The sequence below is a fragment of the Lipophrys pholis genome (genome assembly GCF_963383615.2).
Source record: "Lipophrys pholis genome assembly, chromosome: 5".
NCBI lineage: Eukaryota > Metazoa > Chordata > Actinopteri > Blenniiformes > Blenniidae > Lipophrys > Lipophrys pholis.
The window spans coordinates 1248888-1270164 of NC_137628.1; the positions used below are offsets into that span (position 1 = coordinate 1248888).

The 21277-nt window shown below is 44.2% G+C and overlaps 3 protein-coding genes across 4 annotated transcripts; 1 reads left to right on the forward strand and 2 right to left on the reverse strand.

Moving 5' to 3' along the window:
- Positions 1-9201: 9201 nt before the first annotated feature.
- LOC308110357 (THO complex subunit 4-like) lies at positions 9202-14328 on the reverse strand. The gene is made up of 6 exons (XM_080464604.1): positions 14028-14328; positions 13316-13471; positions 13051-13198; positions 10449-10512; positions 9650-9845; positions 9202-9565 (listed from the first exon to the last, which is right to left on the reverse strand). The coding sequence occupies exons 1-6, from the start codon at positions 14226-14228 to the stop codon at positions 9551-9553; spliced, it is 780 nt and encodes a 259-aa protein (XP_080320730.1). The 5' UTR covers positions 14229-14328; the 3' UTR covers positions 9202-9550.
- Positions 14329-15348: 1020 nt separating this feature from the next.
- Positions 15349-17242, forward strand: anapc11 (APC11 anaphase promoting complex subunit 11 homolog (yeast)). 2 transcript variants are annotated; one of them, XM_080464712.1, is made up of 3 exons: positions 15349-15505; positions 15895-16007; positions 17016-17242. In XM_080464712.1, the coding sequence occupies exons 2-3, from the start codon at positions 15899-15901 to the stop codon at positions 17159-17161; spliced, it is 255 nt and encodes an 84-aa protein (XP_080320838.1). In that variant the 5' UTR covers positions 15349-15505; positions 15895-15898; the 3' UTR covers positions 17162-17242. The 2 variants fall into 2 exon arrangements, with proteins under 2 accessions (XP_080320838.1, XP_080320839.1); XM_080464713.1 differs by having other exon boundaries at positions 15898-16007.
- Positions 17243-17509: 267 nt separating this feature from the next.
- ppp1r27b (protein phosphatase 1, regulatory subunit 27b) lies at positions 17510-19298 on the reverse strand. The gene is made up of 3 exons (XM_080464714.1): positions 19019-19298; positions 18752-18902; positions 17510-18179 (listed from the first exon to the last, which is right to left on the reverse strand). Exons 1-3 carry the CDS (start codon positions 19239-19241, stop codon positions 18056-18058), a joined length of 498 nt encoding a protein of 165 aa, XP_080320840.1. The 5' UTR covers positions 19242-19298; the 3' UTR covers positions 17510-18055.
- Between the last annotated feature and the right edge of the window lie 1979 nt (positions 19299-21277).

Genomic DNA, 21277 nt, shown 5'->3' on the forward strand with positions numbered 1-21277 from the left:
TCTTTCATTACAGCCATCAGCTGTTTTACTTGGTCCTCACGGCACAGCTCAGACAGAGGATGTTTCCTGGTCAGATGGTTGCTGTCAGAGCCGGTGGTGTTGGAGGAAGAAGGCTGAACCTTTTCCTCTCCATCAACGCTGCCCTTGCTGAAGACCTCCATGTGTTTGGTCGAAGATGTCTCCAGGTATTCATCCTCAACATTCCTCTCTCTGCCACAGTATTTGTATGGCGACAAGCTATTCTCCGTTTCTGGTGTGCTGAATTCTGAAAAATTAAATGACAACGCTGGTTAAACATCTCATCAACCAAGGTTAGTGCTGCTATCTAAGTTAGCTAAATGTAAAATAAAGCCCATCCAACTGATTAAGTTATTTTTCAATGATTTTCCTAAGAGGATGTCTCGTTATCGATGTTCTTACTCGTGTCACTGTCCAATGGGGTTTTTTCCTTTGCGGCAGAGGTGCAGTCAGAAGTCGTGCAGTCAGAAGTCGTGCAGTCAGAAGTCGTGCACCGAGTCTCGTCCTCATTTTGCCCTGGCGATCTTTCAAAATAAGACAGAAGATTGTTACTTTCACTGCATATCAGTCGGGTTGTTCAAAATACAAAAAAATCATCAGAGGGATAAAGTTTGGAAAATACCTGCTGACACACTCTGAACGGTTCAGAACCTCCAAATATCTTTCTTTAGGTGAACTGTTCTCTCCTCTGATGAAGACCCCTGGCACTGAGGGCTCCTCCTCACTGTTTAGAGGATGTTCCATGATCACCATGTTGCTCTCAGCGTTAGAAGAGTTGGGAGTGTTGGCGATGGATTGCTGAGCATCTTCTCCGCCATCAAAGCTCCAGTTGTTGCAGACCTTCATGCATTCGATGGAAGATGTCACACTGGAAGAGAAACAATCATGAAGCTCAAAACAACTTCATATATTTTTTGCACGATGGCATTGAATACTTGTACACACACTTACTAGCTGTTGTAGCTTTGATGATTGAGATGGCTCATTGTGATGAAATGATGGGAAAGGATCTCTTCTGGTGTGATCCTCTCCGAAGCATCCATGTGGAGCATCTTCTCCAACAAATCAATGAAGCACAGCCGGTCACACTCAACAGCTTGCTCATCTCCTGTTGGAATTTCACCAGGGACCTTGAAGGGACAGAAAAAGCATGGACAGAAAAGCAAAGCAAAAACAACTGAACTTGTTCCGAAACACAAATGTTTTCCAAGAAAGTTCAACTACCTTTAAAAGATGGTGCAGTTTCACGTTGGGGTCGTGGGGGCGATGTGATGGCTGAAGGGAGGAAGGAATTAATTTACTACCGATGCAGAAGGCAACAGAAAATAGACAACTTTCACTTATTAACACAATTGAAAGAGAGACAGCAAATAGTACCTTTGAAACCCAACCCTGGGTCGACTTGCTTGAGCTTGTCTCATAGAAGTACACATCAGTATTATATCCTTGCTCCATCACATTGTCTGGTGGCATGCCAATGAGGGATACCATCTTTTCCATCTGCAGAGTCAACACAGTGTCAGAGTATGCTTTCAAAAGACACAGCAATAATACTCCAGGTAATATGTATTATTTGTAGTACTAATTTGAGTAGAAGATGTATTACACATCTATGCAACAACTAAGTGCTTAAAACTGCTGACTACAAACCGTATCATGAATGACTTATTACAACTCCTGTCAAAGAGGTTGGAATGAGTATTTGTGTTCTGTCTGAATTGTATTACTGACCAGTTCATCTTCAGACCAGATTTCAAACAGTGGAGTTCCCCTCAGCAATTCTCCAGCGATGCACCCCAATGACCAGACGTCAATAGCGCAGTTGCAAAGAACTCCCAGCAGAACCTCAGGAGCTCTGAAAAAGACACGGAAACAGGAAGGTGGTTATGAGGTGGTTTGATAAAGAAACTGAGAAGTCAGCTCAGCGTGCGGATCCAGATGTGTTCCAGATATGCAGAACAGATCTGGTTTTCATACCTGTACAACAAAGTTTGGAAAGTTGCTCCCACCCATTCTTGAGGATCGCGCATCGCCTCACCAAAGTCAATTAATTGCACTTTAAGTGGCTGTTGGACACGGTCTACCAGCATAATATTCTCCGGCTTTAAGTCGGTGTGAATCAATCCGTCGTCCTTCAGGAACCTCAGAGCTACAGCCATCTGAAACAGAAGACACAACCACAGGAAAATGAAATGCATTTCAAAAACTTCTCTATTTTTACTATCAATTCAAAAAACTGCAGATACACATGAATCCACAAGCCCTAAACACGGTGTTAATCCGTTACTGGAGCGTTCATCTTTTCTTTCCTCTTACTTTAAAATGGGAGCTATGTTATCATGAAAGTTGCAGCAGCGAATTTTTAGTCAATCAAAACATGAAATCAAGAGATATAAAAGGAGATAAAAAAAATGTAAAAACGCTAAAAGAACATAAGAAGGTGAAACCTGTTGGAGAATCGGACGAATCTCTTTCAGTTGAAGAGGCGGCTGAGCAGTGATGTAGTCCTCCAGACTGATATCCAGCTTGTCAAACTCAAGGCACAACAATCCATCAAACATGAAGGAGTCGTTGCAGCTCACAATGTTGAATTGTTTAGAGCCCAAAGCCTTCAGGGAGTTCAGCATCGCCACCTAGAATGACACAAGATCACATGAAACCAACTGCTGTAGAAACATGAATGTGGTGATGAGTGTTTTAATGGGTTACCTCTTCTTTTGCTTCTTGGATGGTCTTACTATGCATTTTGTCTTTGGTGATTTTCAACGCCACCGTTTCATTGGAGGGCATTTTCAAACACTGGACCACGATGCCAAAGGAACCAGAGCCCAGGATCTCCTCCACTTTATACTCTGAGGTGGAAGACATGATCGTCGCTGTGAAGTTTTTGACGCGCTCCAGTAGTGCTTGTTCCTGATTTTCACAAAATAATGAGACATGCAATGTCAGGTTTGATCTGGTCATCTATGACTTCAAACATCAGCCCAAATACAATGTTTAACCATATTTCTATATGAAGTAAGAGTGAACCTGCTCTGAGTAAAGAAATGGTACACATGAAAAACTGAAAGTTTGCACTGAAGTTTGACTTCATATTAGTAACGACTGCTTCTGCTCTACTTATGACTGCATGTGTTCAGTACTGAAGGAACAAATTTATAGATACTATAAGTTCCATTTTCATCTCACTACAATCTCAGTAGCTTCTTCATTTACCTCCATAGAAGAAGAGTCGTCAGAATCTGTGAAGAGAGAGAGAGTCGCTTATCAGTGTCTGTCAATGTGTGAGAAGAAATCTTTCTGTAGACTCATGATGTCAACAATTACATACCTTCATGTTCAGACGATCCACTTTCTTCAGAATCGTGTTCAGACGATACACTTGCTTTGGCATTTTCCAGCTGTTCATTGGCATCGGTGAATTGTTTTCCATATGACGGGTTTTTCGGTTTCTGGTTGTTAAGAGTGTCAATAATCTTTTCTGAAAGTCCCAGCAATTTTGTTGTTAGTTCTTGTCGGTCCAGAGTAGGAGCAACCATCACATACTGTAAAACACAACCAAAGACAATGATTAAACAAACAATTTTACCTTTTAAGAGTACCTTAGTAAATGTCACTTTGGTCTTCAATCTCTCCCTCTCATGTCTTTTAAATCCATATGACATGGTTCTTCTGGAAAATCTTATGAGTTATAAAATGTATTAAACAACAACTTACATTCAAGAGCTGCACCAGTTCATGGAGGATTTTCCCATCCTTTGTGTCCACTTCAGAAAGTAGTGGTATTGACATCAGGTTTTCCATTTGTCCTGCCATTTGGGTCTTCCCAAGTATTGTCACTATAATATGTAGCAATTGAGTTAAATAGGATATTGTCAAACGTTTCACTGAATATTGGTAAAACACATGCGCATTTGAATGAGTTGAATGTGTTGTTTGTGTATGTGTCATGTGAACTGAAGGAACTCTTAGCATGAAAAAACTCCAACATGCAACTCACCGTATTGGTGTAAATGAAGTCTAATCTTGGCAAAAAAGTCACGTCAAGTGGTGCAAAGTAGTGCTTTGTCAAGAAGATTTGTCAGTAAAAGTCTCTTGTTTGTCTCTCGCAGGTGAACAAACTAACTGAAATGAAGAGCAAAAGATGACTTTGTATGGAGGAGATCAAAGGAAATCAAAGGAGATCAGCATCTGTTGTCATAGAGTCTAACTGAAATAAAAGGAAAAGAGGACTTTGAAGTTGGAGCCTTTCCTCACCATGGCAACAAGCTTTATGGAGGAGATGATACGAGATCAGTGTCTGTTGCCATGGAGTTGCAGAGATGAGAGAGGCAGACACAAACGTTTAGAAATTTTATCTATTTCGCCACTGAAAGTTGGGGCAAAGTTATGTTTTTGTCTGAGTGTTTATATTTATTGGTATGTATGAATGTATTTTACCAACTTTTTTTCAAAACTATTTAACCTTCACATTTGTCATGTTCCATGGACCAATCGATTAGATGTTAGCGGCTTCCCATTTCTAAATAATTCCCCCTAAACTGCGAAGACCACAATGACATTTATTAAGGTACTCTTAAAAAGTAAAATTTAGGAGAATTAATAAGAAAAATGAATAAGAAGAAATGTGAGGCATTTAAGAGGGTAATGATTAAAACGTCTTTATTAGTACTTGGTGAGTCTGATAAAAACATGCCTACGCATTTCATCCTGAAAGGCCTTCGTCAGGACGAGAGCAAAGTGTTAGTCAGTCAACTCTGCTCAGTGGTAACTAGGTGGGTATTTAGAGACAGCTGCTCAGTGTGAGCAGGTGGGTGGTCACATGATCAGCAGGACCTGCTAATGAAATATGGCTGACTCTAAAACCAAAGGGAAATCTTCGCGTCATCATCCAACATCATCAACCAAAAGTGACTTCTCAGACTTTTCTACAAAATTTAGGGAAACTCCATTTACTATCTTGCAATTGTGGTAGTTAATCTGTATGTAGAATACACTCAAGACTTTTATAAATCATCCATGTGTATTGGTAATTGTTTTCTGTATTTTTCTTTACAGCAACCTTACTCCAGCAAAACCCACATCTTGTTGAAGGATGAGATACACAACTTCAGCATCACCTGGACTCAACACCACCAGAAAGTGATGACGTGGCGACTCTACGAAAACTGCTCTCAACAGTGATCAAGCTCCTCGTCAACGTGAAGGAACTCTACGAAACCACCACCGAGCTGCATTCCTTTAATTGTTTCCTTCTGCGAAAGTTTGCTGGCAACCACGAGGAGATTATGTTTTGGACCGGTCTCTACTCATATGAGGCTCTCATGTACTTTATTGAATATGACATGAAACCAAACTACACTAAGTACTGGGGGTCCGACAACTGTGAAGAAAACAACGAGGGGAAGCGTGGTCCCAAAAGAAGCCTGCAGACCTGTGAGGAGGTATTTCTGACACTTGTCAAGCTCTGGCAAGAGTCCGGCTCCACGTTGAACGCTGCATCAGTCGGATCAGACGGTTCAACATTCTGACGAAAAAACTAACTCGAACAGAGTGGCATGCCCTGAATGACTTTTGGAAAGTGTGTGCCCATTTGATCCTGTTTTGGATTCTTATTATTGAATGTTAAATATATGAAAGGTCCCTGTGGCAGGTGAGGCAGTGCACCTGTGCTGAATTATCTCTGTGCCCTTAAAGGAGGAGCCGCCCAGACAAATGTGCTTAATAGAATAAGTTATGATTGAAAAAAACTTAGTATTGATACTCACGACGTTGCATCAATAAATTCTTGACTAAAAAGTGACAGAGAATGTGTTTGTTATAAACAAGGCTTCCAGTTTAATAAATAACAGCCATGTTACAAATAGGTAATTCAGTGGGACATTCATTACTTTGCAAATGAAGATTGATTGTAAAAAAATGTATTAAAAATAAACAGTCGAAGCAACAAAACTTCCAATTCAACACATTTTGAATGAAAAGGAGCAGAAGAGCAGATCACTGATAATATCTGTCCCTTAGTTGCCTTTCATTGGCTTTACATCCGTCTGTTAATGTTCAACATTCTAAATATTTACAGATATTTCTAAGCATTTTATACACAGTATTTACAAGATACACACACAAAAATTAAAAAGAACATTTTTCATGTTTGCTGAAATCAAATATCCAACATCTCATCGTTGATATTAAGTTCTGTTGGGAAATCGCTGGTAAGATCCACCTGTGATGGGAGTCAAGACATTTCTGGAGTACATGGCTCCAGAACTCTTCATCAAAGGTAAGAGTATTCCAGCAGACTGGACTTGATTCAGTAGTAAATATTACCTGTGGAATAAAACAAATATCAAATAGAATTCCATTTAAAAAAAAAAAAAGATATAAAGGACTTATTCTTGAGAGGCACAATCATTTGTTTGTAGGAGTAAATAACTTTTGTGGTTCCTTCTTATCCTTTTTGTTAATGCAGATGCAGACTGAGGGGATTATATCCTGGATTAATATCCTGAATGTTTCTTTTTCTGCTTCCTTTTTCTATGTTCACAATAAAAATTCATATCATATCATATCATACATCATATCATATCATACATCATATCATATCATATCATATCATATCATATCATATCATATCATATATCATATATCATATATCATATATCATACATCATATCATACATCATATCATATCATATCATACATCATATCATATCATATCATATCATATCATATCATATCATATCATACATCATATCATATCATATCATATCATATCATATCATATCATATATCATACATCATATCATACATCATATCATATCATACATCATATCATATCATATCATATCATACATCATATCATATCATATCATATCATATCATATCATATCATATATCATACATCATATCATACATCATATCATATCATATCATACATCATATCATATCATATCATATCATATCATATCATATCATACATCATATCATATCATATCATATATCATATATCATATCATATCATATCAGGGAACCTACACGCAGCTCATTCATGATGATTTTCTCCGGTGTAAGATCTGGTGTTAGTCTTGCCACCTCGACCTCTTCTTCAGATTCCTCTACAATGTGGTGGAAGCACATCCTGCGGGACACACCAGCCAAGCCTGCTCGACGACGGTCCACGTCGAGAACCACCACCTTGGACACAGGCTCATACTCCTCATAGCCGTCAAGGGGCTCACGCATCGCCGTCTGTCCAAAGACGTGTCTGGTTACGTCTCACTCTCCTATGTAGAAGAATAAAACAATGAAAACAACTAAATTCATGATGGTTTATTTTGTGAAAATCAGATCATCTTTGTAAAATGTTACCACTGTTTGGAGGAATGGTCTTGGACTTTCTGGAGGGCATGTGCCACTGCTGCTGTTTCCCCGTACATGACTGGGTTCTGATGCTGTCTTTGGAATCCAAGGCAGCGAACACACAGGGAGCGACGTGGTTGCACTTCCCACCCTTTCCGGCAACACATTCACTTATCAAGAAAGTCCTGAGGCCTGTACAACGAGGGGTTGTCTCTTATCCAGATAACTTCAAGGATTAACCCTGGGTTTTCCGAACTATGACGCTCGCTCACTTCTCACCAGGATAAATCGCCTGGTAACTGAGGTTGAATGTCTAACCTGCTCCGGAGCAGGATGTGTTCTCAATAAAAGGTCAGAGCTCCGCTTCCGGACCAATCAGATCTCTTTAAAAATGACCTGCCGTTCTTAACTGAGGGTTCAGCACCGAGCTGCAGCAGAGCGGAGATGAGAAATGAATTCAGAACAATCTTTGTTTGACATAATAAAGTAAATCCTGGTCACTGAGGCTTTGGAGGATGTTTTTGTTCTTGCTTGTTCCAAGTCTGTTTTTCTCTGTAGGAGTTGATCTGTAATAATGAGGTTAATGATCACACCTGACACAACTGCAGAAACATGAATGTATGGAACGCAGAACTGCTCGTTCCGTCGTAGTGAATTAATATTGCAACACAAAAAAGAACTTACACAAGAGAAACTCAGCCTCAAAACAACTGAATGGAGAATATAAACCAACAGAAGAGCAGTGAGGAAGTTCAGCCCGGAGTGATCACAGTGCCGTGCTGTCCGTTTATATCACAGATGAATTCATATCGTTATCCTATGGAGTGGTCTGCTGGAGCAGCAGCACTCCGGCTGCAGACGGGAACCAACTGAACCAACTGGTGAGGAAGGCCAGCTCTGTCCTGGGCTGCCCCCCCTGGACCCTGTGGAGGTGGTGGGAGACAGGAGGATGCTGAGGAAGCTTTCATCCCTGATGGAGACCGTCTCCCACCCCCTACATGGTACCGTCACATCACTGGGCAGCTCCGTCAGTGACAGGCTTCTCCACCCGCGGTGTCTGAAGGAGAGACTCCGCCGGTCCTTCCTCCCTGCTGCAGTCAGACTCCCAGTAGACCACTGCACACCACCACCGGACGATATCACTCCACTCAGACTGGGCAATAACAATAATAATTTATAAAACATATCTACTATGTGCAATACATCCACCCTCATATTCTGTACATGTCCACACTTATATGCACCGTGTGCATAATATTTTATATTTATTTCCAATTCATTATATTTTTATCAGTTTTTAGTTTCTTTCTTTTTTACTATCCTGTTGTACCACTGCAAATGTCTCCACGTGTGAGATAAATAAAGGATATCTTATCTTATTTGTATCGTATATTTACAAGTCAGGGATGTTCTGGCTTTGGCTGCAGCAGCAGTGTTGCTTTTAACCTGGTGGATGTTTTAATTCTTCATTCTCTCAGAGATTAACTGCTCCTTCACTAATCTGTAAACTGCGCTGCAGAGTTTCTCCGTTTGTGATTGGTCAGATGCTGCAAACTCCGCCCCTTTCATATGAACACACACACCTAGGTCTGGGGTGAACCAGCGAGTTGAGAACCTGCTTGGTAGTAAAGGTGATCAGGATCACACATGTCTGGATCAGTCAACCCAGGAAACAAAGAGTCTGGATATGTTGATCACAGTTCATAGACCTGATCTACAAGATCCTGGAACAGCCAAAAGAAAATCTGAAAGTCCAACAAGGACATTGTTGTTGAGTTGTAGATTAATTCTACAGGCTGAGAGAATAATGACAAGAACAGTTTTAAAGAGGTTTCCATTAAATGTATTTATGTACAAAAACTTTTCAACATGTCCAATAAACAAGTGACAAAGCTGACTCGCATCGACATTTCACATGAAACCGCCTGGAACTGGATCATGTTTACACAGCTAAATAAAATCTAGTCACGTTGCAGGTTTAAAGCAACCGTCTATACACAGAATGAGGGGGAAAAAAAAGAAACTCATCCCCAACAAAACATGGCTATTCAGAAAAGGAATCCTAAGAAACGAGAGAAGACGTTGGTCCACGAGGTGAAATGGCTTCAAAAAACGCAAAAGTAATAAAGGGACCCAACAGATGGAGGTTTAAAAAAGTCTTCTCCGTGGGAGTTTAGCTGGTGTCCATCTGAAAGGGAAAGAGAGGAGAGATCAGCTGGGAGGAGGGAGGTGGAGGGAGGTGGAGGAGACGGTTCATCCATCCAAAAGTTACCTTGGCATTGTAGGCATCCAGCTGGGCGTCCAACTCCTCTGCAGACAGTGTGGGTCTGTTCCCGCCGCCCCGCCCTCGACCTCTGAACCCGCCTCCGCCGCCTCCACCGCCACCTCCACCACCACCTCCACCTCCACCACCACCACCTCGTCGCCTCTCAAACACCGGCTGGCCAAGACGGCTCCTGTCGAAGCCTCTGTGGGAAGAGAGGAGTGAAAACATGAAATCAGAGAGAGACGGACGGAGACAGAGACGGAGACAGAGTCGTATGGGAGAGCAGAGATTCTTCAGGACTGAAAACACTCAGACTGTAATCATCAGTTCCAAACTTTTTCAAAAAAGTCTAATTCATTGAAAAACAAGCACACAGAGGCGTAGCAATGCTTCAAGCCATTGAGCTGCTACGTCAGGTTCAGGTTCAGGTCAACCCCGACCTCATGGACTGTTACCTGTTGGAGACCATTTGTGATGGAGATAATGGACAAAGTGTGACTTCAACTTGAATTTTTTCCCAGTCAGCCCGACTTGCCTCGACCCGTATAATATAGTACCACCACGGCGTGGGCGGAGTCATCTGAGCTTTTCCCTGTCATGCACAGTTAATCCCCTCCGATATGATGCAGAGGGAACATACACTGGATATCAGCTCATATAATAAATGAAAAGTGTATGTTTGTAAATATTATTACAAAATGTGGCTCGTTGCAGTCGTAAAACTGTTTACGCTCCAGGGTGGAGCCGCAACCCGACCACCACCTGACCCGATCAATCCCTCCGCTCTGCGCCTCACCAGACTCACCTCTGTGTGGACGACCTGCTGGGTGCCTCGTCTGAAGTCACCTGCTGGATTTTCATTGGACGGCCTGAAAGAACACACACAAGGTGAAATGAATGAGATGGAGGAGGAGAGAGTTCTGCTCAATATGCTCCTCTAGAGTGAGACGTCCCTTCATTTCTGTATCGATCTGCCTCTTCTGTCTGCTAATGCTGATCTGTTAATGGTGTAAGGTGATGGAGGGGGATCTCCACCGGGTGAAACTCCAGCATCTCTGGAGTTTTCTGCTTTGCAGCCGGGCAGTTAAACAGGGGTTAAACTGGTGCTACGCTGGCCCCACTGCGTTGCTGGGCCAGAGCGGAGCCCGAGAGGAGCCCGAGAGGAGCCAGAGAGGAGCCAGAGCGGAGCCAGAGAGGAGCCCGACTGGGGCCCGACGCGTCATCAGGTGGGGGCGGAGTTATCTCTAGAGGAGTCGCTATCTACAAGGCGGAAGCGAGGTTGAACCGTCTTTCTGAAAACTACAGCCCCAGAGTGGTTATAGAGAAATAAGTAAAAATACGCATGCGAATGATATAATAAATCATTCCCTGAAGTTAATAATCCAAGGGAACGGGATTATTTAATCTGTGTCCGCGGATCCGTGCCCCTCCACTGTCAGTCAGCTACGATAGATATAGTTTAGAAGCAGTTTTCCATTGACGTTTTTTTCCACTTTTCACGGTGACATTATTAGAACTGACGTCACGTCCAGGTCTTGTTTCACATTCTGACCGCCGGCTGAGGCTGCAGGGGGCGCTCTGCTCCGCTCTGAGACGCTCCAATATCATTTTCTAACCCACAGAACTTCTTTATAATAAATACTTTTGGTTCATCAGCAACTAAAAAACAAACTACACACTACTGTAAAGAAAGCCTGGATTTTATAAACATAAAATGAGCCTTTTAACGGCTTCATGTTAAAGAGAACTTTAATCAGAGTGTTTACGGAGGTTACCATTGGAAACAGTTTTAGAGCAGCGTTCTATCGTTCTACACCTCCTTTCTTCTCCGATGTTGAAGCATTTGATTCAGACACGTCCAGAAATAAAGTGAAAGGAGCAGAAATTCATTATGTAATGTTGAAAAATAATCCCCAAACTCAAACACACGTTTATTTGTTTTCCCTCTATTGTCACTCTGGGGCTCCGGACTAAAACAAGACGGACGTGAAAAGACACCAACAGAGATACGAGGAGACGTAATGTCTTCTGGCTCTTTGGTGCATCTGAGGTTCAGGTCAGACTAGATGGAGCGACCAGGACCAACCCGATGAATCCAGTCCGTCTCCTGGTTCCTGTTTGAGCGCTACATTGGTGAAATCAGTGACGTACAACGTTTTGGAGTGACACAATGACGTGGCTCTCACTTGGCTCCGTTAACGGTGGAAAAACAACCGTGTGTTTAGTGGTGCTCATATAAGAACCGGCCCTGAACTAGAACCTGGTTCTAGCCCAAACAGAGCTCCTGACTTCGTCTAAAACTTCCCAACAAGGACTCTTATCTTAGACGTGATCCAGGGAGTTTCTAAGAGCAACTCTGAGAAGGAGTTGACAGCTTTTATCTTGGTGAGGAGGGGTGGTTGACCCCGTTGCTACGGATGATGTGATTGGTTGTTAGAGAAAGGAAGAGAGAAAAAAGCCTCTGTGCTCCGAGTAATGAATGGAGAGTAAAATTAACCCATCAAATATCCTGGGCGGTATTAAAAATGTAATCAGGAACATTTTTTTATGTCTATTTTATGAAACTCAGAAGAATGTAATTAATTTGTACACAGCTTAAAAATGATTGAACTTTACCTCGTTCACATGCTGATTATTACATTGATTTGATTATTGTTCTCTTTTCTGTCCACGCTGGTTATTTTGACCTCTTAATGTATTTGATATTAATTTACCACCAATGTGGGGCTGTGAAAGCACCGTCACGGTCAGACTGACACTCTGCTGACGGAGGACTGGGACAGACCCACGTCACCACTGCTGCCGCTCACCTGTAACCAGGTACGGCAGTGATGTGATCGGTACTGTGTCGCTTCGCTGAGGGAGAAGTAAGATCCTCCCTGATGAGGTCGACCACAAACATTATTCCTGCCGGTAGCATGTCAGTAAATCATCGTTAAACAAACGGAGAACATCTTTCTCTTTCTCTTTCCACCATCTTGTCTGTTTAAGAAACTCTTCGGATTCTGAAAAGTCCTCCTCACTACTCTTACTGGTTTCCCACCTGAGGAGCTCTCTTCGGGCTTAAGATGCTTTGTCAATTACTTTTATCTTAGTAAGGGAAAAGTCTGAGAAAAATCGCAAATTGAGGAATTAATTTTTTTTTTTTTATAAGAGTGACGTCACTCAGAGCGACTTTTAGCCTGACGGCGCTTTGTGAATACGGGCGCAGGCAGTTTGGGTCTGAATGAAACTTTAAAGCTTTTCTTTCACCGTTCAGAGGAACAGACAGAACGTCATAAAAGTCACTGTGAACTTTCTCATTTCTGTTACGGTTCAGGTTTTAACCTGAGACGTTAAAGTCGTCGTAACTAAACTAATCCCGGAGCCGTGTACCGCCACGAGTCGGTGCTAGAGCGAGTCCTCACCGTCCAGCGGGACGCCGTCGTAGTGCTTCAGGGCTTTCAGGGCGTCGGCTCGCTCTTCGAAGTGGACGTCTGCAGTCCCGATGCTGCGGCCAGAGCGGTCGTAATGCACGCTGGCTTTCTTCAACGGCCCAAACTCTGCAAACAGCTCCTGCACAACAAAATGGGCCCCGTCAGGAACAGACCCAGACCTGGACCGCAGAACCAGACCTGGACCAGGAACAGAGACCCAGAAACGGGGTTGGGGGTGATGATCAGCGATGCCCACCTTAATGTCTGAATCTGAAACACCAAAGTCCAGGTTGGACACCAGCAGCTTGCCGCTGCTTCCTACGCTTCGTGTTCGCGCCGGCCTCGGCTCGGCAGGGACGTTGTCGTCGTCCTCGAACATGTCGTGCTGCCATTTGTCCGGAAGTTCTCTGGGCTGCGAGGACAAACAATCATCACTACTTTTATACAAGACAAGAGAAGTGGGAGAAAACATGATTTTTTTTTTTAATCTGGGTTTTCTATTCTGCTCATCGACGGCTCAAGGTGGGAGGTTTAATTCTCCAAATCACATTCAGATCTGCACTTTATCTCCATCTCTCTATATCAAACATCCACCGGCAGAATCGCAGTTTTCATTAAATATCATAGTTTTCAATCAGTTTAATTCGAGACGCGTTTTAAAACTTTCTAATCATTTTGACCTCTGGTTGAGAAAAAACAGAAGAACATCCGATCCTGTCAAAATATTAACGTGTAGGTACCAGAAGTACTACCAGTAGTACCAGTAACTGGAGCGAGAGAAGTAACAGTAACGGAAGTGGCAGCAGTAACGGAAGTGGCGGCAGCAGCAGACACGTGAAGTTTACCGAGTGAGACTAATCCTCTTTCTTTCTGGAGCCACGGAACTCAATCACACGGATCAGGAAACGGTTTAAACCTCCTAAATCCACCGTGTGCGGCTCGCAGGGCGGCATCGGAACGGGTCTTACCCGGGTGTACGGGGTGAATCTGTTGTTTCTCTCCCGGTTGAAGTTGCTCGGTCGCCCCCGGTCCGGCCTCGACGAACCGCCGGTTCGACCGGAGCTGCCCCCGGTCCTCCGGCCTCCTCCTCCTCCCCCTCCTCCTCCTCCTCCGCCTCTCCGGTTCAGCTTGATAATGTCGTCCAGGGACATGCTCATCTTGTCGGCCATGGTGTGGAGGGACAAAGAGGAGCGGGCAGTTGAGCGTGTGGAGGAGCGAGGAGACAGCGGCGGGCTCCAGACGTCTTCTTCCGGGGTCACTGCACGAAACATCCGCTTCCTGTGACGTCTTCTTCTTTATTTCTTTCAAAATAAACTTTATTGATAAGGACAGTGCTGCTCAGCGTCAAACAATACTGCATAAGAACCGCCAGGGGGCACGAAGCGAGGCAGAAAAATGCAAATAATTGTCAGAATCTGCATTTACACGATCAAATGTCAATAATTCCCCGGGTGAAAATCACTTAACGTTCGTGTTTTAAGGTAAAAAAAATACTAACCTTGTCGCTCCTGTGTGAGCACGTGCTACATCCTTGTAGTGTCACAGTTTGTCTCCAGTTGAGATGATTGGTTATAACATTGTTACAAGCAACAAAAAGCTCATCCAACGTGTGAAGTTCATGCGAAGCTACGGAAGAGTTTTAGGGCCACTGAAGAAAAAAAAAATTCGGAGGCTAAAAAAAAAAAATACCTTTGTGGCCCCAGAAAAAGTCAAAGTCGAGATTTTATTTTCTCACGGAGAGACGTCTGTCCGTCCCTCATCGTCTGTCCATCCCTCATCATTTACCCGTAGATGTCAATTCACATTAAATCATTTAATTGTGACTATAATTGTGCTCTGTCTCCTCTGGTCCTGATTCTGATGATAACTGTGTTCCTCTACAGAACCAGGCAGCAGGCTGCTCTGTCTCCTCTGGTCTGATTCTGATGATAACTGACCGTGTTTATGAGCTCCATTCTGTCCTGAAGCATCTTTTCATCACTTCATTAAACCGCCTGATGCAGTTTGAGGAAGCAGTCACACGGCCTGTCGATGGACAGACTTTTTTTTCCCACCGTGATATATATTTATATATAATTGATTGTTAAGTGAAAATGTCATCCTTTTGATTGAGAATTTTACCAATGGGGTATCTATCTATCTATCTATCTATCTATCTATCTATCTATCTATCTATCTATCGATCTATCTATCTATCGATCTATCTATCGATCTATCTATCGATCTATCTATCATGTTGCAGGTGTAATAACACATCCTAGCACCAGGGGGCAGCGCTCCAGTTCTGCTGAATTCCAGCAGCAGAAGAAGCAGCAGCTTCCGGTTCGGTGTTGCTGAAGTGATAGCGGCATATAATTTAGTGTTGAAATGATTTCCAAGAGTTAAAAGTGAAGCATAACTCGCTGCTGGAGCCGTGAAACAGACATTTAACACGTCGAGTCAGAAGGTGAGAAAAAAAGCTGCGGATGTCAGGCAAAAGTTAGCTCCTCATGCTAACGCACATGCTATCGCACATGCTAACTGCTGCTACACTGACTGTTATTGTTTTTATTTTATTGTTTGTATTGTTTTCTGCTCCCAGGAAGTCGAAGGTGACGATCGATGTTTTGTTAGAAATAGAAAAGTTTTATCATCGTACTATTTAAAACGAGATATTTTTAGCTCTCAGCAGGATGAATGTGGATCTGGTAATGGAACAGTGTTGTTGTTTGTTGTTGACAGGGCTGTTGTTTGTTCTCAGCAGGATGAAGGTGACCATCCTACAGGGGGACAGTGTTGTTGTTTGTTGTTGACAGGGCTGTTGTTGTTGTTGTTGACAGTGTTGTTTGTTCTCAGCAGGATGAAGGTGACCATCCGTCAGTGGAACGGCGTGGCGTCTTGGCTGTGGGTGGCAAACGATGAGAACTGCGGGATTTGCAGGATGTCATTTAACGGCTGTTGTCCAGACTGTGAGTGAACCTTCTGACCTATATGAAGTCCAGGACCTGTCCATGTAGTCCAGGACCAGTCCATGTAGTCCAGGACCAGTCCATGTAGTTCAGGACCTGTCCATGTAGTCCAGGACCAGTCCATGTAGTCCAGGACCAGTCCATGTAGTTCAGGACCTGTCCATGTAGTCCAGGACCAGTCCATGTAGTCCAGGATCAGTCCATGTTGTCCAGGACCTGTCCATGTTGTCCTGGACCGGTCCAGGGGATTATACAACGATCCGTGATAAGCTCACCCAGAATATCTCTCTGTTACCTACAACAACTCTAGATTTCCTCTTAATCGAGGTAACGTCGGGGATTAACTCTGGGTTTTCTATACTGCTACGCTCAGGATAAATCACCATGGAAACTTACTCTGAATGTCTGACCTGCTCTGGAGCAGGTTATGTTCTGAACAAGAGACCAAACCTTCACCAACCAGATCTCCTGGAAAATGACCTGCCCATTCTTAGGTGATCCTGATTGGTGCACTCTGAGTTTTTATAACAATCTTTTTGACACAATGGAATAAAGCCTCGTCACTGAGGCTGTGAAGGAGGTTTTGGTTTTTCTTCTTGTTCTTGACTTGTTCCAAGTCTGTTCAGCTCCACGTGGGTTGATCTGGAATAATGAGGTTAATAATAATGGTCACGCTGACAGAACTGCTGAAACATGAATTTATGGAACGCACATCTACTCGTCTAGGTGAAGAATTAAAATTCCAACACAAAACACACTCACACGGAGGAAACAGCCTCAAACAACTGGATAGAAAAAGATCAGTGAGGAAGTTCTGCCTGAAACGTTTCTGCTGTTATAAAGCGAAAGTGAGGGATCAGAGTGCCGTCCGATGAATTAATATAGTACAAAGTCACACATTAACAAGTTGGGAATTTTCTGGCCTTGGCTGACCTGCAGGACCTGCAGGACCTGCAGGACCTGCAGGACCAGGGCTGTGTGTTTGAGTGTGTGTTGTGGTGTTTGCAGGTAAAGTTCCGGGGGACGACTGCCCGCTGGTCTGGGGTCAGTGTTCGCACTGCTTCCACATGCACTGCATCCTGAAGTGGCTGAACTCGCAGCAGGTGCAGCAGCAGTGCCCCATGTGCCGTCAGGAGTGGAAGTTCAAGGAGTGAAGCCCACGTTTCTATTCGCTGTAAATACTTTGGTTTTTATTCCTGTTGATGTGCTGTGTGAATAAATAAAGTGAAAACTTCCGCCTCTGTCTTCACTCTTCATAAACCGGGATTGAGCCAGAACACTAACAGTTCCTAACATGTCCACTGGGGGTCGCCCTGTTTCACAGACATCGATCAGTTGCAGAGAAACGAATCACCTTGATCGAGCTGCGGTGAAAATAGGTGAACTGGTACTCAGCCAGATGTCCTAAACAGGACTTTGAGAAAAAATTATTCATTAAAAGAGACTGTTGTACCAGATTCATGAATAACTGTCAAGTTTGCTATGAAGAAACAGACAAAAGTAGTTTCATACAAATCTTTAATTTAGAAAAATATTCTTGTACAATAAGAAAACAGCAACTTTTGAAAAAATATCTATAAAACAATAAAAATATGATTTAAAGTGAAAAACCAGAGAAAACGTAGAAAAACAAGAACGTCACTAAAGTATTTGCAAAGACTCAAAAATACTCGGTTTCTATTTGTACTTTTGTCACAGATGAGAAGTTTATACTTTTGCAGAATCAGTTTTCATGGAACTCCAGAACGTGTCCTGGTTTATCGATCCGTCCTTCTGCTGGTGGAACTTTGTTCTTTCATCATTCTTACGGTTTAAAACCTCGAATCACTTTTTCACTGTAAAACTTCTGACAGGTTTGAAACTGTTCAGCAGCAGGTCGAATCGGACCGATGACAGACGATGGATCCGAACCAGCAGGAGGCGACCTGGAGCCGGCCCGCCCCCCCACGGAGCGCAGACGGCTCCCAGGACGGGGACTTCAGCCGGCCCCTCCCTCCATGATCTCGGGGCGTCGGGGGGTCAGCGGTGACCCTCAGCCGGCCGGAGGCTCAGTCGTTGGCCGACAGGCCGAACAGCTGCAGCAGCTCCTCCTCGTCGGACTCGATGAGGTCTGAAGGTTTCTCCCCGCTGTCGTTCTCCAGATCCGGGTCGGCGCCGAGCGACAGCAGGAAGCTGCAGGAGGAGACCAACAGCCCAGGGTCAGAGGTCAGACGGGGTAAGTAATCGAGTACAGATCCTGTGTAGTCCTTTACAGTAGAGGTTTTTTTGGAAAAAAAACGATTCTCATGTAGAATCAAAGTTTTGAACATTTGGGAGAAAATTTCCTCAATAAAACTTCCTTAAATCACGACGACTCATTTAACCAGTGATTCTGAATCCTTTTCCAAAAGCTTCAGTTTCTCTTTAGTAACTTTTAACTTCTTAAAACACAAGTCATTTTTTTAAACTTAAAACATTAGTTTTATGAATAAATATTACTTTTATTCTTTTCCGGAAACTCAGAACTAAAAACATTGTGAGAACAGTTTTAGATTAGATTGTTAATCCCACGTGGGGAAATGTGGTAATCTGAGCAGCTTCATGTTGCACAAACACTAAAAGACCTTGACACAGAGGCACACCAGGGAAAACATATATCATAAAACATCATATCAGGAGAGAACATTTTGATGGTGCTCACGAGAGAGTGTGTGTGTGTGTGTGTGTGTGTGTGTGTGTGTGTGTGTGTGTGTGTGTGTGTTCACCGTGCGATGTGCGGGAAGCCGTCGCTGCAGGCCATGTGCAGCGGCGTCCAGCCCTCCTCGTCTCTCTGGTGGATGTCGGCTCCGTTTTCAACCAGCAGCTTCACACAGTCCAGGTTCCCGGAGAGGACGGCCTCATGCAGGGCAGCCATGCCTGCAGAATGTGGGGGGTGGGGGGGGGGGGGGGGGGGGGGGGGGGGGGGGGGTCAGTCAGCGGGGTCTCGGGGGCGGTGGTCAGTCAGCTTTGTGTGGGGGGGGGAGGTCACTCACCAGACAGGTAGATGGTGCTCAGACTGACTCGTCGGGCTCTGATGAAGCGTCCGATCCACTCCAGCTCGCCCTCTCGGACGTAATCCAGAAACAGGACGTCGTTGGGGAAGTGCACGCTGCGGAGGGTCTTTGGGGAAGTGGAGATTCTGCAGGTGAGCGGGAAGCAACACTCCTGGGTGTGAGGTTCGATTCCCATGGCTGCGGGGGAGTGGTAGTACTTCATCCTGGCGGGTGGGTAGGGGTTGAAGGTTCGAGTCTCAGTGCTCCAGCGTTGAACTGCTCCTCTGAAGGCCCAGCCTCCCCGCTCGCCGCTTTATACTACCGCCGGGCTATTTCAGGACGTGACGCCTCCCAGAGGCAGTGCCAAAGTCTGGAAGATGAGCAGCAGCCCCCCCCACCCCCCCTCCACCAAGAAAGTGGTGACAGCTCAACAGGTCAGATGTGTGTGTGTGTGTGTGGGGGGGGATTCTGGTAAACACCAGGCTGGATTAAAGTGGTATACAGGAGGCAGGACGGGAGCCAGCTCAGGGTGACTAACCTGCAGACAACTACTGACATCAACACTCAAAAAAACATCCTGTCCTAATGGTCATCAAGGGCCATCATCATGAGACACAGGACGATGACGATCTTCATCATGAGACAGAATGATGAAGATCATCATGAGACACAGAACAATGAGGATCTTCATCATGAGACAGAATGATGAAGATCATCATGAGACACAGAACGATGAGGATCTTCATCATGAGACAGAATGATGAAGATCATCATGAGACACAGAACGATGAGGATCTTCATCATGAGACAGAATGATGAAGATCATCATGAGACACAGAACGATGAGGCTCTTCATCATGAGACAGAACGATGAGGCTCTTCATCATGAGACAGAACGATGAGGATCTTCATCATGAGACAGAACGATGAGGCTCTTCATCATGAGACACAGAACGATGAGGATCTTCATCATGAGACAGAACGATGAAGATCTTCGTCATGAGACACAGAACGATGAGGATCTTCATCATGAGAGACAGATCGATGAAGATCTTCATGAGACACAAAGACGAGGATCATCATGAGACTGCTCGATGAGATTTACATCGGGTACAGCTAACTCACTGATCGTGTTCAAACAGGAAGTTCACGAGGTCGTGAGTCTGACTGTAAAGAGAAAACAAAAGTTAGTTATTTGCCCGCAGACGCGACACTTAAAAAAAAAAAAGAAGAAGAAAAGTCCAAGTGCGTGACGTACAGCAGTAAATCTCCGCCATTGGGCCGCAAGCGCCAACTAATGGCCTGTGAAAAACTTTCGGTTCTGCGGCTGTGGGCCCGCAGGACCACAATGCCACTTCCCACCACCTGGGGCAGTGACGCGTCATTCAGTTGTTGGACACGTTCAAATAAGCAGAAGAAGCCAGACGTAAACTTTTGACTGAAGCGATGGAGACGTTTTTAAAAGGAAAGCTGAAAGTGATGCCACCTCCTCCTCCTCAAAGGTGAAAGTTCAACTGTAACTTTATGGAGTTGGTCTTTGTGAACGGAGGCAGAGCCCCGAGTGACGAAGGATTAACTCTCGCCAACGAAGCACTGCGGCCTTCAAAATGGGCACCAGATGCAGAAACAATCTGATGATTCTCAGGCCCCGTTTCCATGACAACGTTTCACATGACAACACCTAATCCGTAAAAAAAAAAAAAAAAAAGGAATGTGTTTACACTGCAGCAGCGGACACAGAGACAATGATGTAGTTAGTATTCCGGGCCATGGGAGGGCGCTGTTGCTTGATTTTGTGATGGAACTACACAGACGTGTGCAGAGAACACCGCTGAAGACGCATCGGATGCTATCAGGGAGTCTCAACTGTGAAACTACTGATATGAACGATGAAACTGGAATAAGCACCGCGAGTCATACCACTACGAGTCCGCCATGTTTGTTTACAAGTTTATGAGCAGAACGAAGGGGAGGGAGGGGGGACATATGTGCATGCGCAGTAACAGCGCCTCCATCAGTCTCTGCAGGAGGGAATAGAGACCGTGAAAGAATCTTTTCACCTTGAGAGCCGAGATAAAAACTTTGTGGACTATGTGTAGTGTGTGACTATGTGTAGACTATGCGCAGCATAGATAGTTTGCACTGACGTCACGATTTTCCCATGATCCTCTCCGATTTGCGAGTGGCCGCCATTCTTTATGACAACAACATGGCGGTAACCGTTGAGGCAGGCGCAAGAGGTTGTTAAAGAGGGTGAAG